This window comes from Cervus elaphus, chromosome 14 (assembly GCF_910594005.1).
Source record: "Cervus elaphus chromosome 14, mCerEla1.1, whole genome shotgun sequence".
NCBI lineage: Eukaryota > Metazoa > Chordata > Mammalia > Artiodactyla > Cervidae > Cervus > Cervus elaphus.
Window position 1 is genome coordinate 46,869,239 of NC_057828.1, and position 13,140 is coordinate 46,882,378.

Consider the following 13,140-nt stretch of genomic DNA (forward strand, 5'->3'; position numbering starts at 1 on the left):
TATATATTGTCACCCTGCTTATTTAACTTATATGCAGAATACATCATGTGAAATGCTGGGCTAGATGAAGCACAAGCTGGAATCAAGATTGCAGGGAGAAATATCAAAAACCTCAGATATGCAGATGACACCACCCTATGGTAGAAAGCAAAGAAGAACTAAAGAGCCTCTTGATGAAAGTGAAAGAGGAGAGGGACAAAGTTGGCCTAAAACTCAACATTCAGAAAACTAAAATCATGGCATCTGGTCCCATCACTTCATGGCAAATAGATGGGGAAACAATAGAAACAGAGACTTTATTTTCTTGGGCTCCAAAATCACTGCAGATGGTGACTGCAGCCATGAAATGAAAAGACACTTCCTTCTTGGAATAAAAGCTATGACCAAACTAGATACCATATTAAAAAGTAGAGACATTATTTTGCCAACAAAGGTCCGTCTAGTCAAAGCTATGTTTTTTCCATTAGTCAAGTATGGATGTGAGAGTTGGACCATAAAGAAAGCTGAACGCCGAAGAACTGATGCTTTTGAACTGTGATGTTGGAGAGGACTCTGGAGAGTCCCTTGGACAGCAAGGAGATCCAACTAGTCAATCCTAAAGGAAATCAGTCCTGAATATTCATTGGAAGGACTGATGCTGGAGCTGAAGGTCCAATACTTTGGCCACCTGATGCGAAGCATTGACTCCTTGGAAAAGACCCTGATGCTGGGAAAGATTGAAGGCAGGAGGAGAAGGGGATGATAGAGGACGAGATGGTTGGGTAGCATCACCAACTCAATGGACATGAGTTTGTGCATGCTCTGGGAGTTGTTGATGGACAGGGAAGCCTAGCGTGCTACAGTCCATGGGGTTGTAAGGAGTCGGACACAACTGAACTGAATTCAATGACCTGTTTTACATATAACTTACCTTGTAGTTTGAAATCTCATATCTAGATTTATAATTTGGATCAATTTGGTTTGCCATGATAGCTCTTTAAACAGAGGTAACTTTGTATCTAGTAATAAGGTGTTGATATGCAAATTCCATATAATACTCTTCCTCAGGGCAGCCTCCAGTGAGACCACAGAGAAATGTTTAGGTGAAGGTTTATTAGTAGTTGTCCTTCACATCCTGTATGTTCCTTCCTTCTCTAACAGATTTATTCTCAGGTATATTTACAGATCGGAGAAGGCAATGGCAACCCACTCCAGTACTCTTGCCTGGAAAATCCCATGGATGGAGGAGTGGTTTCCCAGTTTGCTCAGTGGTAAAGAGTCTGCCTGCTGATGCAGGAGATGCCCTTTTGATCCCTGGGTTGGGAAGATCCCCTGGAGTAGGAAATGGCAACCCACCCCAGTAGTCTTGCCAGGAAATCCCATAGACAAAGGAGCCTTGTGGGATACAGTCCGTGGTGTTGCAAAGAGTTGGAAACAGCTGAGCACACACACCACCGTATTTACAGATAATCATTTTCCTGAATGTATCTTTGTAGTGAGAAATGAAAGAATGTAGATTCTTTCTCCTCTTCTGGAAAGCTTTTTAAATATATGTTAATAGCTACTTTATGTCTTTATAAGTAAAGGGTTTATAGTAATAATGATTCTGTTGATTATAATGTGTGTGTGTGTGTATATATATATATATATATATATATATATGTAAAGCTTTTCTTTGTGTAAAAAGAATAGTTGTTCTTAATCCTTATTATCTAACCATCTGTCATTTACTTCAATTCTGTCTAGTGTTACCAACATCAGTATCATACATCAGTCCTTTGGGGGAGTACAGAGATGGCAGAAATGAGTATGTCTTTTTGAGCTCAAAATTGATAGTGGACAGTGTAGACCATCTTGACTGCCAAATAACTGGCCACACAGTGGATTTAAATTGTCAATATATTTATACAATATTAAGGAAATTTTTTATCAGGGTAAGGAGATATTTCTTTATAGAGGAGCTATGAGAATTTACTGCCACTGGAAGTAACTCGTTATATGGCTGCAGGTGCCTTTAAGAATAAAATAGTAAAGAGGGTTTGATGTGGTCAGGCTGTGGGCTTTGGTGCAGTTGAACAGTGAAGCCTAGGGAAGGTAAGGTGTGATATGGGATCAGAGCATCGAATGCAACAAGCTTTTTTGTCACATGAGCTTTAAGAAAGTGGAGATCATTAGTCAAGAAGGGACCTGTTAGTTTTGAAGTCAGTGACTAGAAGCTAGGTATGACAGTGTTGGACTTCTCAGGTGGTGCAGTGGTAAAAGAATTCACCTATCAATGTAGGAGATACAGGAGACTCGGGTTCGATTCCTTGGTGGGAAGATCCCCCGGAGAAGGAAATAGACACTCCAGTATTCTTGCCTGGAGAATCCCATGGACAGTGAGAAGCCTGGCGGACAGTGAGAAGTCCATGGGGGTCGAAAAGAGTCAGACATGACTGAGCAACTGAGCGTGCATGACAGTGCACGTTATGAACGACCAAAAATAGTTCCTTTGTGGGAGGTGATAGGAAGAAGAGGTGTATGGGCTGTGATTTGTGTTCAGAATGAGTGAGGTGAATAAATAATGGATGTCTGGAGATTTGAAGTGCTGGTTGTGGATAAAACAAGGATTGGAACATGGAAATTAACAACCTTTGATTGTCCTCAAATTTGCCCAAGTTGGAGCTACAGTTTTTATTTAAGGAGTGGATTTCTTCAGTTTTTACTTGAATACCAAATTAGGATTAGGAACAGAAATATTTACAACAGTGGGAAGAATTCTCTTCATCCCTTCAGGTGATTAGCATGCTACTGGATGTTGTCTGAATATGGAACAGCTTTTTTTTTTTTTTCCTAGCATCCTGGACTTTGGAGCAAGATAGAAAGCTCAGTCAGCAGTTCATTCCTCAACTGCCATTTCACTTGCATTCAGAGATCTAATTGCTCTTCTGGAGCCTACATCTGAGTAGAGAAATCAGTTGGGAAATTCTGGATGCCTCAATGTTTGACTTTCAGATTTCTTCCTTTTCTGTAATGACTGTGGGCCTCAAAAATCCTGCTGTCTTTCAGAAAGTTTCATGGAAGGAAGTGCCCCTCTGTCTTCCTTGGCTGCCTCTTGGGTCTTGCTGGTGCCTGTGGTAGGACTAGGATTTCCACTGGATTGGGGACTCCAGACCTTTGCTTTTTGGGGGGCTGGGTATAGTGTGTTCTTAACATGCATGAACTGGAGAAACGGAGGAATCTGCCTGATTTGAGAAAATTCTAAGACATTGTTGTGATGGGTCATGAGGAAGATAAAACATGACATTTTAAGTGTGGGCATTATGGTCACTCTCCCTGGAAAATGTGATTGACAGCAGGTGCCATTACTTCTCAGTAAATAATACACAGACTTTTATGTCCTATGCTTTATGATGATCTTGGGCTGTAGTGTGGAGAGTTTTTACATTCCTTTATAGCTGCTGCTTCTCTTAAAATCATTACTTCTAGAAAAACAAATATATCTTAGCCTGTCATTTTAGAAAGTAACCTTTAGACTCCAGCTGTTGAGAGCATCAGAAATAATTACCCAGCTACCACCTTGTCAAATGTAATTTAAGAAAGTGCTCTTCTTCCGTGAGGAAAATCTAATTTGGTTTACTTCATTCCATCTCTGATTGGCTGCCTTCGTTTTCTTTACGATTAGAAAGTAAAATATGTTTAGGTTTAAATTTAATAGAAAGTTACCCATGAGATAGTAGATGGTTTTCTGTGTGGGTGAAAAGGTTATTGTAGTAGCATGTTCAAGCTAGTCTTTTTTACATATTTCATTCATTTCCTCACAAAATATGTATTAAAAATAAAGCAGTAGTTGGCAAAGCTGTTTGTCTTTGTGAAGATGGGGAGCATCTGTCTGAATAAGATATTCACAATTTTGTTTTGGTATGTAATTACTTGAGTAAGTAATTCCCTTTATTGAAGTTTCTTCATCTGATTATGGATAATCCCATGGGATTCCCACTCCCCTTCTTCAGGGCTGTTGGGAACAATAACTGAGGCTTTACCAATTCTTTAAATCATCAGCTAGTGATCAAAAAGAACTCAAGATCTGTTTCCCTTTAACTTAAAATTATTTGTAATTTAATATCACCTATAAAATTTTGTTTTTCTATAAAAGGTATGTGCTTTGTTATTTATTTATTTATTTATGCAGTGGCTTTATGGGCCCTGTCTTTGTTCCCTTAAAGGTAAATGCCATTGTTTTAAATTTTCTTTTTCTTTTAAAGACTGTGTGTATATCGAGAGTCGGAGGCCCAACACACCGTATTTCATCTGTAGCATCCAAGACTTCAAACTGGTAAGCATCTTTCCGTGTGCTGTTGATTCTGCTCTGTGCTTTCTCCCGATTCCATCGGCTGTCTCTGTTGATCGCTGCTCTCCGTGTTGACTTGGTAACCTGCTCACCTCTAAAGTGCTGACCGCTTGGTGACTACAACACTCCAATAAGGCAGTAAGCGGTTTTGTATTAGTAACGTTTAGTGTTAGAAAGCTCATCCTTATTCCTATAGTAACTGTTTTGACAATAATTTCAGAGATTCCCTTGAGTAGTTTTTTTCTCAGCCATTATGAAGGACCTGAAGTGAAGTGAATTTGGGATTTCATGATGAGTTGGGGAGAGAAAACGAATATAAATGGGCCAGAGATTTTGATTTTCTGTGGCATACTTTCTTAGGTATGTTAAGCAAATATGGAGAGTATCTTGAACCTTTTTTGGGGGAGTCTCCCAGGAGTGGAGGTTGCTAGAAGGAAGCCTGGCCTGGTGATGGAATAGCTACAGTGCTTTCTCACTGAAAACCTTTCACAAGTACTGAAGTGCTGGGATTGTCTGAAATGAAATCTTGCTTTCAGTCCATTGGTTGTCAGACTGGGCACTTCGGATCCTTCAATATTTGTAGATAGTTTGCAGAGGTCTGTAAATAAACATTCTCAGTGTTCAATAAATGTACCTTACACATGTCTGTATAACTCCTTTTCAAATGTATCAGTATGCTTCTGTGATTTTTAAAATTAACTTATTTAATGACAAGACATAGTTAAAAGAATCACTATTATTGTTTAGTATTTTCCTCAAAGTATTGTTATGTGAAATACTGTAATTTGGGGATCTTTTGAAACATGATAAGAAAGGATTCTTGTACTTGAAGGTTATGAGCCACTTTGTACATTCTTAGGTTTAGAGGCATGCCAAGTGTTTAGCTTTGTAGAGATACACATCAGTGTCTGTGAATGCCACATTTCCAAACCCCTCTGTGACTTCTGATAACACTTGTGCTCTGACATACACTGTATGTGATATTTCAGTCTAAGGAAAATAATATTCTGAACTTTGCATCTCTTTTTAAAAAAAATAACACATTTTGAATGATTCCAAATGTCCAATTAGTATATCCTATTGAGTTAAAAAGTTGCCTGCCATTTACTTTTCTTTATTCAAAAGTTATCACCTGAGTAATATATGTGTTTTGCTACTTTAAAACAAAGTAAAACAGGTCATTTATGTCTAAGATTTCTTTATTCTTGATAAATCGCTTTTACCTTCTGGTTGTTTTACAAGGTGGCCTTGCAGTTTAATCTTGTAAGTCAAATGCTTTCTGTTCAGAGTTTATGTCAACGTGAGGTTTTACCATTTTTAGAGGTCTCTGCTGTTTATTATATGTTGCCTTCCAGAGATTTTTTTTACAGACGCTGCACCGACATCTGTGAGTCTGGGTGGCGGCCTCGTTTCTTGAAGAGTTAGCTGGTGGTGCTGCCGTCGCTCTCTGCTCACTGTCTTTGTGTGTGATTTTCACCAAATGTGTAACACCAGTGCACCATGGAAAAGATAGCTGTGGAATCAAATTGCAAAAATTTTTCTTTTAACTTAGAGTCTGAGTCCCTTTTATACAGATTTTGCACGTTAGCAGGTGCCTTCATGTTTGAACGGCGTCTCTTATGAAATGCTGATTACAGTGTGATAGCTGCTGTTTGGGGCAGAGGTTCCTGCTGAGCTACAGTAATTGCTCAGGGTTTTAACAGCAATAAAAGCTGAGGCTTCTCTTGTCAGGATTGGCCTAGTGCAGCACATTAAAATGGTGTGGAAAGTGGGGTGCTGTAGGTTTAGATGTCTTTTTCTAAGTCACATATGCTATGTCATGTGTTTCTGATTGAGTTCTGTATTCAGCACGTATTCATAGTTTTTGTGTAAGAATAACAAGGATGATGAAGAAATATGTGCTCCTAGAAGAAATATAGTTATTGTCTGGTTACCCACTTTCTTTCCTTGTTTCTGAATACCACTTACGAAAAGGTAACCTCACAGATCAGAATAATCATAGACTTTCTCTCCTTCAGCTTACCCAACTAATAGGCAAAAAGATGAACAGAAGGAAATGTGCTTTGTTTCTTTGCAAAATTTTGCAAAGAAGAAACCAGGGTTGGTTTTGTGCACAGCAAATGCCACACATGGCAGGTGGAACCGTGGAAAGGAGTAACCCAACAGCTTTGCGTTGTTGATTAATTATTTATTTTATCTTTTTTGTATTTGAGGTTTAACTGAGAGACGTCTTTCTTTGTTTATACCATAAATTAGAATCAGTCCTTTTATCATGGCGAGTTTGAATACAAGGTGTATTTGGGGACCATCAGAGGCACTGGGGGAAGGCCTTTTGTAGGGGAGGAAGCTGAAGCAGAGGTTTGGAGTGGCTGTGCAGAGAGAGAGAGAGAAAGTGAGCTCTCTCCCTGAGTCTTGCTGCACTGGTGCTTCTTCCTGTTGGATTCTTAGATTACCCTCCTTGTTTTCTTTCAGTGAAGGGCCCCCTTCTTGGGCCACCTGGAGGAGCTCTCCAGTGACTGTATCCAGAAGAGCCTGGGCTCACAGCGGCAAGCCTTTTCTTCTGCTGCACTCCCCCAGCTTTTTTCTGTCACCATGTGGCTGAGCGTGCACTGAGGGTTTTGTTCCAAGCCAGTCGGTATCCCCAGGGGCATTATGTGCCAGGGTGAGTTCAGATGTTCTGGGTTATTGCCAGGGCCTTCGACAGGCAAGCCTACTTTGTGTTCTCTGTTGAGTACAACTATAAGGGGACTGAGGAATGTAAGGCAAAGGTCCTCCCCTCAGGGGTCTTGGGTTCTGCCTGGACAGACAGCTGCGGTATAGTGGATGTCAGCCTTTGTCGGAGAACACTTGTGGGATTGATGTGGAGGAAGGATTCCCTTCTTTTACAAAAAAAGCAATAAAATTATATTTTTATAGGAACCCAGGCCTTAGCATAGTAGAATTAGTTTGCTTCTAGAAATAATCATGGATTTTGAGAATGCTGGATGGAGATTATTGAGATTGGTAGGTTCCATTCAATGTGACCCCACAGAGTTCCTCATCTGGCTCTAAGAGTAGTGCTTTCTGCCTGATCCTTCACTCCCAGATGAGTGGTTGAAGCCATTCTTTTAATATCCTTCATGGGAATTCTGTGTGGATTTCTAATAATTTCTGTTATTCATTAAATAGAAAAATTATGTTGCTTGTTTCCTTGAGTTATTACAGTTATCAATTCTTTAGCTATTTGTTACATGAAATTAATTTTCAGGTCAGATAGATAATTATTACAAATATTATTTTGAGCAGATACCATTGGTCCATTTTTGCTCCTATTTGGTTTATTAAATAGAGACTCCTTGGAGTTGGGGACCTGTCTGTAGTGAATTTTCGCTTTTTCCAGTTGACTTTTAGGGTTCAGGGTGTTGTTACAACTCTTCATGGATGCATATGCTCTGGTATCATTGTCATCCCTAACAGCTTATAGTCTCAGTGCTGATCCTGCATGTGGAATAGTTAAGGATGCCTCCCACTCCTTACCTTGGCAAAGACACACCTCCATAACTGCTGTGAATGTGGGGACTGAGTTATGTAAGATTTAGTATCTGGTGTTTCTTTGTTTCGTAGCCAAATGTGAGTAGCTGAGGGAGGAATGTTTGGAATTTCTTCCTAGTTCCTGGCCTAGACCCATAACCCTACCCCAAAAGCTGATCGCAACAGTCAGGGGCTTCAGCTTAGCTCCACTTACCGTTGAAATTGCCCTCTCTCCACCAAAATTAAGTTTCTCAGAAGACTGAAAGCAGTTAGCTGCTTTTCCTTTTTTAAAATGAAAGCTTAACTGAGAATAAGTGGCTATATCTTCTTGTTTTTTTGTTAGAGACCTTTATATAGACAATACTGGGAGGTAAGGGAGGCTTCACTAACAGGCAACCTTGTGTGCATACATGTGTTATACACCACAGTTATTTAATCCCAGCTTGGCTGATGTGACTACTCAGCACAGAATATATGGTGTATGGGCGTTCATTGTAATGTTAGGTCAACCTTGTATTGAAAACTCATAGGGGAGGCAGGAAATGTACATTAATTTGAACATGGCTAATTGAGAAGATTAGATGTTATTCTGGGATTGAGTTTTGGGGGATGGTAGAGTGCCTGGGTGGAGAGCTCCACTTGGACATCAGCTAGTCTGTTCATCAGTTGTTGTTTTCCATGACACTGGGCAAGACATTACACCCTTCTCACCTTGCTTTATTTACCTGTAAAGTTGGGATGTAAAGTGCCCGCCCACCTTGCACATGGCTTGTTTTTAGATGAGAAGATCAAGCCTACATGCTGGACAGTGCAGTGATGATTGTGACATTGACTAAATAGTTGGTACTCTAGGTTTAAGCTTGGTAAAAGCACATACTCATCTGTTTTATTCATTGATTTAGATATTGCATGACTCATGTAAGATCCATAATAAATATTTACTGAATATTGAATGAAGTTACACTTCAGTGGAAAAAGTTAATTGGATAAAGTTATTAAAAAACTTTAGTAGTGGTTTGATACAGTGCTTGCATTAACTACAAATTAGCCTTTCATTTATTAAACAGGCCAAAGAGATCTGCTTCTTTACCTTGAGATAGCCTGCAGTGTGTGGCATTTTATATATTTAAATAATTCTAAAAATACTTTATAAAATTCATTTATAAAATTTTCTTCAGGAAGTTTATGTGAATGTAGCCAAAGTCATAATATTTTTTAGGCATTATTATGTTCCGCTTTGAATTTTCTGTATCACTGACTTTTAGCAAACATAAATGATGTCTTAGTACTAACTTATGTAAACATCCCAGAGAAGGCAGTTCATAGGAAAAATGCCTTTGGATATGATGGTTTGTTTCTGTATGAAGCAGTGGTTGTTTTCTCTCTAGGTTTTTTGTAGTCTCTCAAGTTAAGCCTGCCAAATTGAGTCTTTCTGTAGTTTCTTTTTCTCTGTACCCTCTTTGTTCATTTCCTGTAGAAAGGTCAGTACCACTTGCTTACAGCTTTGTGACTTAGGTGTTGTGTGGGATAATGAAGTGAAAACCTTGGAAGTTTGTTATTAAGTATTTTCTGCTTATAGAGTGAGGAGTCACATCTTAGATAATGGAAAGTACAGCAGAGACAGTTCTTTAAAGAGTTGTTCCTTTTTGTCAGTTTAGTTGTTCTCACCGTCAGGAGTTGGGTGCCTCAGTGCCCTTCTTATACAGTGATTCCTAGGTCAAGAAAAGGTGGAGAGAAGAAGGAAATTTTGCCATTTGCAACAACATGAATGATCTTGGAGGGTTCCTTGCTAAGTGAAGTAAGTCAGACAGAAAAAGACAAATTTTGTGTGGTCTTACTTATATGTGGTATCTTAAAAAAAGAAAGCAAACTAGTGAATACAATTAAAAAGAAGCAGAGAACAAATTAGTTGTTATCAGTGAGGAGAGGGGAGGGGCAAGATAGGGGTAGAGGCTTAAGAGGAACAAATAAGGTAGAGGGGTGTCTTGCATAGTACAGTATCCCTAACAGTCTATGATAACTATAGATGGAATGCAGTCTTAAAAATTAGGAATCACTGTATTGTATACCTATATCTTGTGTAATATTGTACATCACCTATACTTCAATTTAAAAAAGGTTTCAAAAAAAAGGAGGAGAGTTGAATTACTGACTTGATGCCAGAGTACTCTTCTGAAGGCCACACCTTCCCCACTTCTTTTTTTTAAAATAAAGGTCTTGGTCACTTAGTTGCTATCCATATGTTTTGTGATAAACTGTAATGGGGTAGTGGACTTCCTCGATGCTGTGTTTCAAGTGAGCCACCAATAATGAATGTGTGTGCAAGGACTAAATGTCCTTTTCGCATGAAGTTTATATTTAAGAGTGGGATGAAGTCACTTGGCCCTGAGTGTGATGGTCAGTCAGATGCAGCTTTGCGGGAACCTGCCGTGCTTGTCCCCACCCTCACCCCAGTTACGGGGCAGTCGTGTTGAAAGTTATTTTGAATCATCACAACATTTTCACATGATATGTGTCAGTTCTTAAGTGGGAGAAGTGGTGACACAAGTGAAAATAAGACTGAGGCTTTGGGAATAAATATCTCAGGGTATCTTATTGGCTCCATTTACCCAGCTTCTGAGTGGTGTGTTTTCACTCATGATTGACAGTCATTGTAGGCTTCATGGGATTTAAAGTTTTAATGGTTCATGATTATTGTGTGATTGGGTGATTCATTTTCTCCTAATGTATTTGGATTTTTAGGACTCTGTGTAGGAAATCATTGAAGAAGTTTTATTATATTTACTTCCGTAAAATACTTACTTAAAAATGTTATTTTACTAAACCTGCTCTGTATATGTGAAATTTTTTCAATGCAGCAAACTCTGGGTATTCTGTTTTTTTTTTTTTTTAAATAGGAGCTTAAGGAAGTTTGAGACAATTTGATGTTTGTAGAGAGCTACTGTGCTAGAGGACTGGTAAATAGCTGCCATTCCAACTCTGTTTCTTAGAAGTGGAAATTTGTAATTAATGTATATGTGGATGTTTGCATTAAGGGCCAACTCAAAATTATACAAGAAAAACTCATTAGAAGAATTGAAAGAAAAAATTAGGACAACTGAGATACTATCAGTGTTTTTTGATTCATAAATGAGAGTAATGAAATGCTTTGAAATGATGCCTTTATAAAATGTTTTAATAATTACTTGAACTTTTGCATATTAAATAATGTCATGTTTAGAAATGCTTTACTAAGGTGTTTTTTGCTTAAAACACTTGATTTGAATGAATAAGGGTTTGAGTGATTTGATTAATTCCTACTGCAAGAGATTAACAGGGATTTCAGTTTTTCAAAAATGTTTGTTGCTTACATTAAAAATTCTTTACTGTACATCCTAGTGCCCAGTTGAATCTTTGATTTGAAATTTGCAGTGTTGGTATGGGGAGGAGGGAGTTGTGTGGTAGAGATGATTATGGCTATTAACACTTGATGTTCACAGAGGTCATTTATATAGTGTCCCCAGGGCAGTATGCGTCAGAGACTGACTGCCCAGAAAGCATACTGTGTGGGAGCCCAGGGTCCTCTGGAGGGTCATCTGACGAGTAAGAAAAGCATCATGATAAAGACATTCCCCGTATTAGTTCTTTTTCTTGGGATTTGTCCTTTTGTTTGTTTTCAGAGACATTTAAAAAGAACAAGTAGTTAATGGAGCATATTAAAATCTTGGACTGTAAGAAGCTGTTAGGGATTCTTTTCTTCTTGAAAGGAATTATGTGTAATAGGACTCCCTAAAAATGATTTAATATGAAAAGTTTGCTTACCTGTAATTTCTAAGCAGTTTTAAGAACCGAGATTCGCTTAAGTATTTGGGTTTTATGGGGTTTTTTAGTTCATTAAAAACTACATGAAATTGGATTGGTTAAGTTTTTTGGAAATGTTATATACTCCCTAGAGTATTCGAAAAAGGAACATGTTCAAGCTATTACCTGAGCTATCTTTGTGATACTTACCAGGACTGTGCTGGCTTTCAGAAGTTGCTCCCTAATCTTTTGCTGGTTTTAAATATTTCTTGGGGAAAAAGAAAGACATGTATGATATGCACCAAACTGGTTTGGCTCCTAAAAGACATAATGTCTTTCTTGAACTTTATGCTCCAGCCTGTTCATTATACTCACCCTGTGGGCATTGTGAGCAAACTCAAGCTTGTTTGAAGGATGTTGTCTTTTTCTCTGGTGTTAAGCCTCTGTCTTCAGCTTTACAAAATGAAACTAGGACTTTGAGAAAATGGTAGGATATCTCTTGAGGCCCCCCACCCCCCATACTTTGAGCATTTCCTTATGAAGTATGTGTCTTATGCCTCTAACATCTGTCCTTAGAAAACTCTTCTGAAAGCTCAGTTTGTCCGCTTGTGGTTCATTTTATAGTTGTGTTTATCTGACACCGTTGCATTTTTGTTTCTATTATAAGCAAAGCATGCCACTGTCACTGCGTTTTGACACTGTGTCACATCTTAACTTGGTTATTTCGAGGGGCACACACCATACTGCCTTACAACAGGCCCACACGAAAGTGTGGAGCCAGAGGGTCATATGTTTGTTCACGCCGGAGTGAGAAACAGCTTTGATGGATGCGCAAAGTTTAACTTGAGTGGTAAAACAGATTCTCTGAGATTTTGGAGACCATCTGCTAAAGGATTTGTGCAGAAACCCGCTTGTGTGCTGCGTGCCCCTAATAACCAGGGTCTGAGGGGACATCAGGCATGTTAACTGAAGACTGTTTTCTCTTTTAGGTCCACAACTCCCAGGCCTGTTGCAGATCTCCAACTCCTGCTTTGTGTGACCCCCCAGCATGCTCTCTGCCGGTGGCATCACAGCCACCACAGCATCTTTCTGAAGCCGGGCGAGGGCCTGTAGGGGTAAGGAGAATCCCGTTTTTAAAAGCTATCAATATTTTATATCCCATAGGGTATAAAATAGGATCATTGCCTCCCTCCCCAGAGCCCCTTTAAAAATGTGCTGTATTGTCTGTGTTTTTAAAGGAGTAACAAGTACATGCACAGAGGAAGCAAATACGGGACTTGCCTTACCCCTCTAGGACAGTTCCAGACGCTGGGGGGTGGTGGTGTAGGGGACTCTGGCACCAGCAGAGAGCACGCTGGGCTGCTGCAAGGAGCAGGAGCTGGCAATCAGCAGCGAGTAAGGATGTTGGCAACTGAAATGGGGGAGAAGGGGGTAAGTGGGTCCACATGTGGAGTGTGCCTTTCCCCAGGATCCTTGGGACTTGTGGCCCGTGGCTCTGAACTGTGTGGGGTGCTGCCCTCCTGGGGCATGTTTGGTAGAGT

General features: G+C 39.4%; 1 protein-coding gene across 5 annotated transcripts in view; it reads left to right on the forward strand.

Annotated features, from left to right (window-relative positions):
* Positions 1 to 13,140, forward strand: part of RERE (arginine-glutamic acid dipeptide repeats) — a 409,293-nt gene that overhangs the window by 174,183 nt on the left and 221,970 nt on the right. For 4 of the 5 annotated variants that reach the window (XM_043924145.1, XM_043924148.1, XM_043924146.1 and 1 more), the window contains exons 3-4: positions 4,224 to 4,294; positions 12,589 to 12,714. In XM_043924145.1, coding sequence (XP_043780080.1) covers positions 4,224 to 4,294; positions 12,589 to 12,714 — 197 coding nt within the window. The remainder of the gene's footprint in view (positions 1 to 4,223; positions 4,295 to 12,588; positions 12,715 to 13,140) is intronic. The other variant, XM_043924149.1, reaches the window with a different exon arrangement.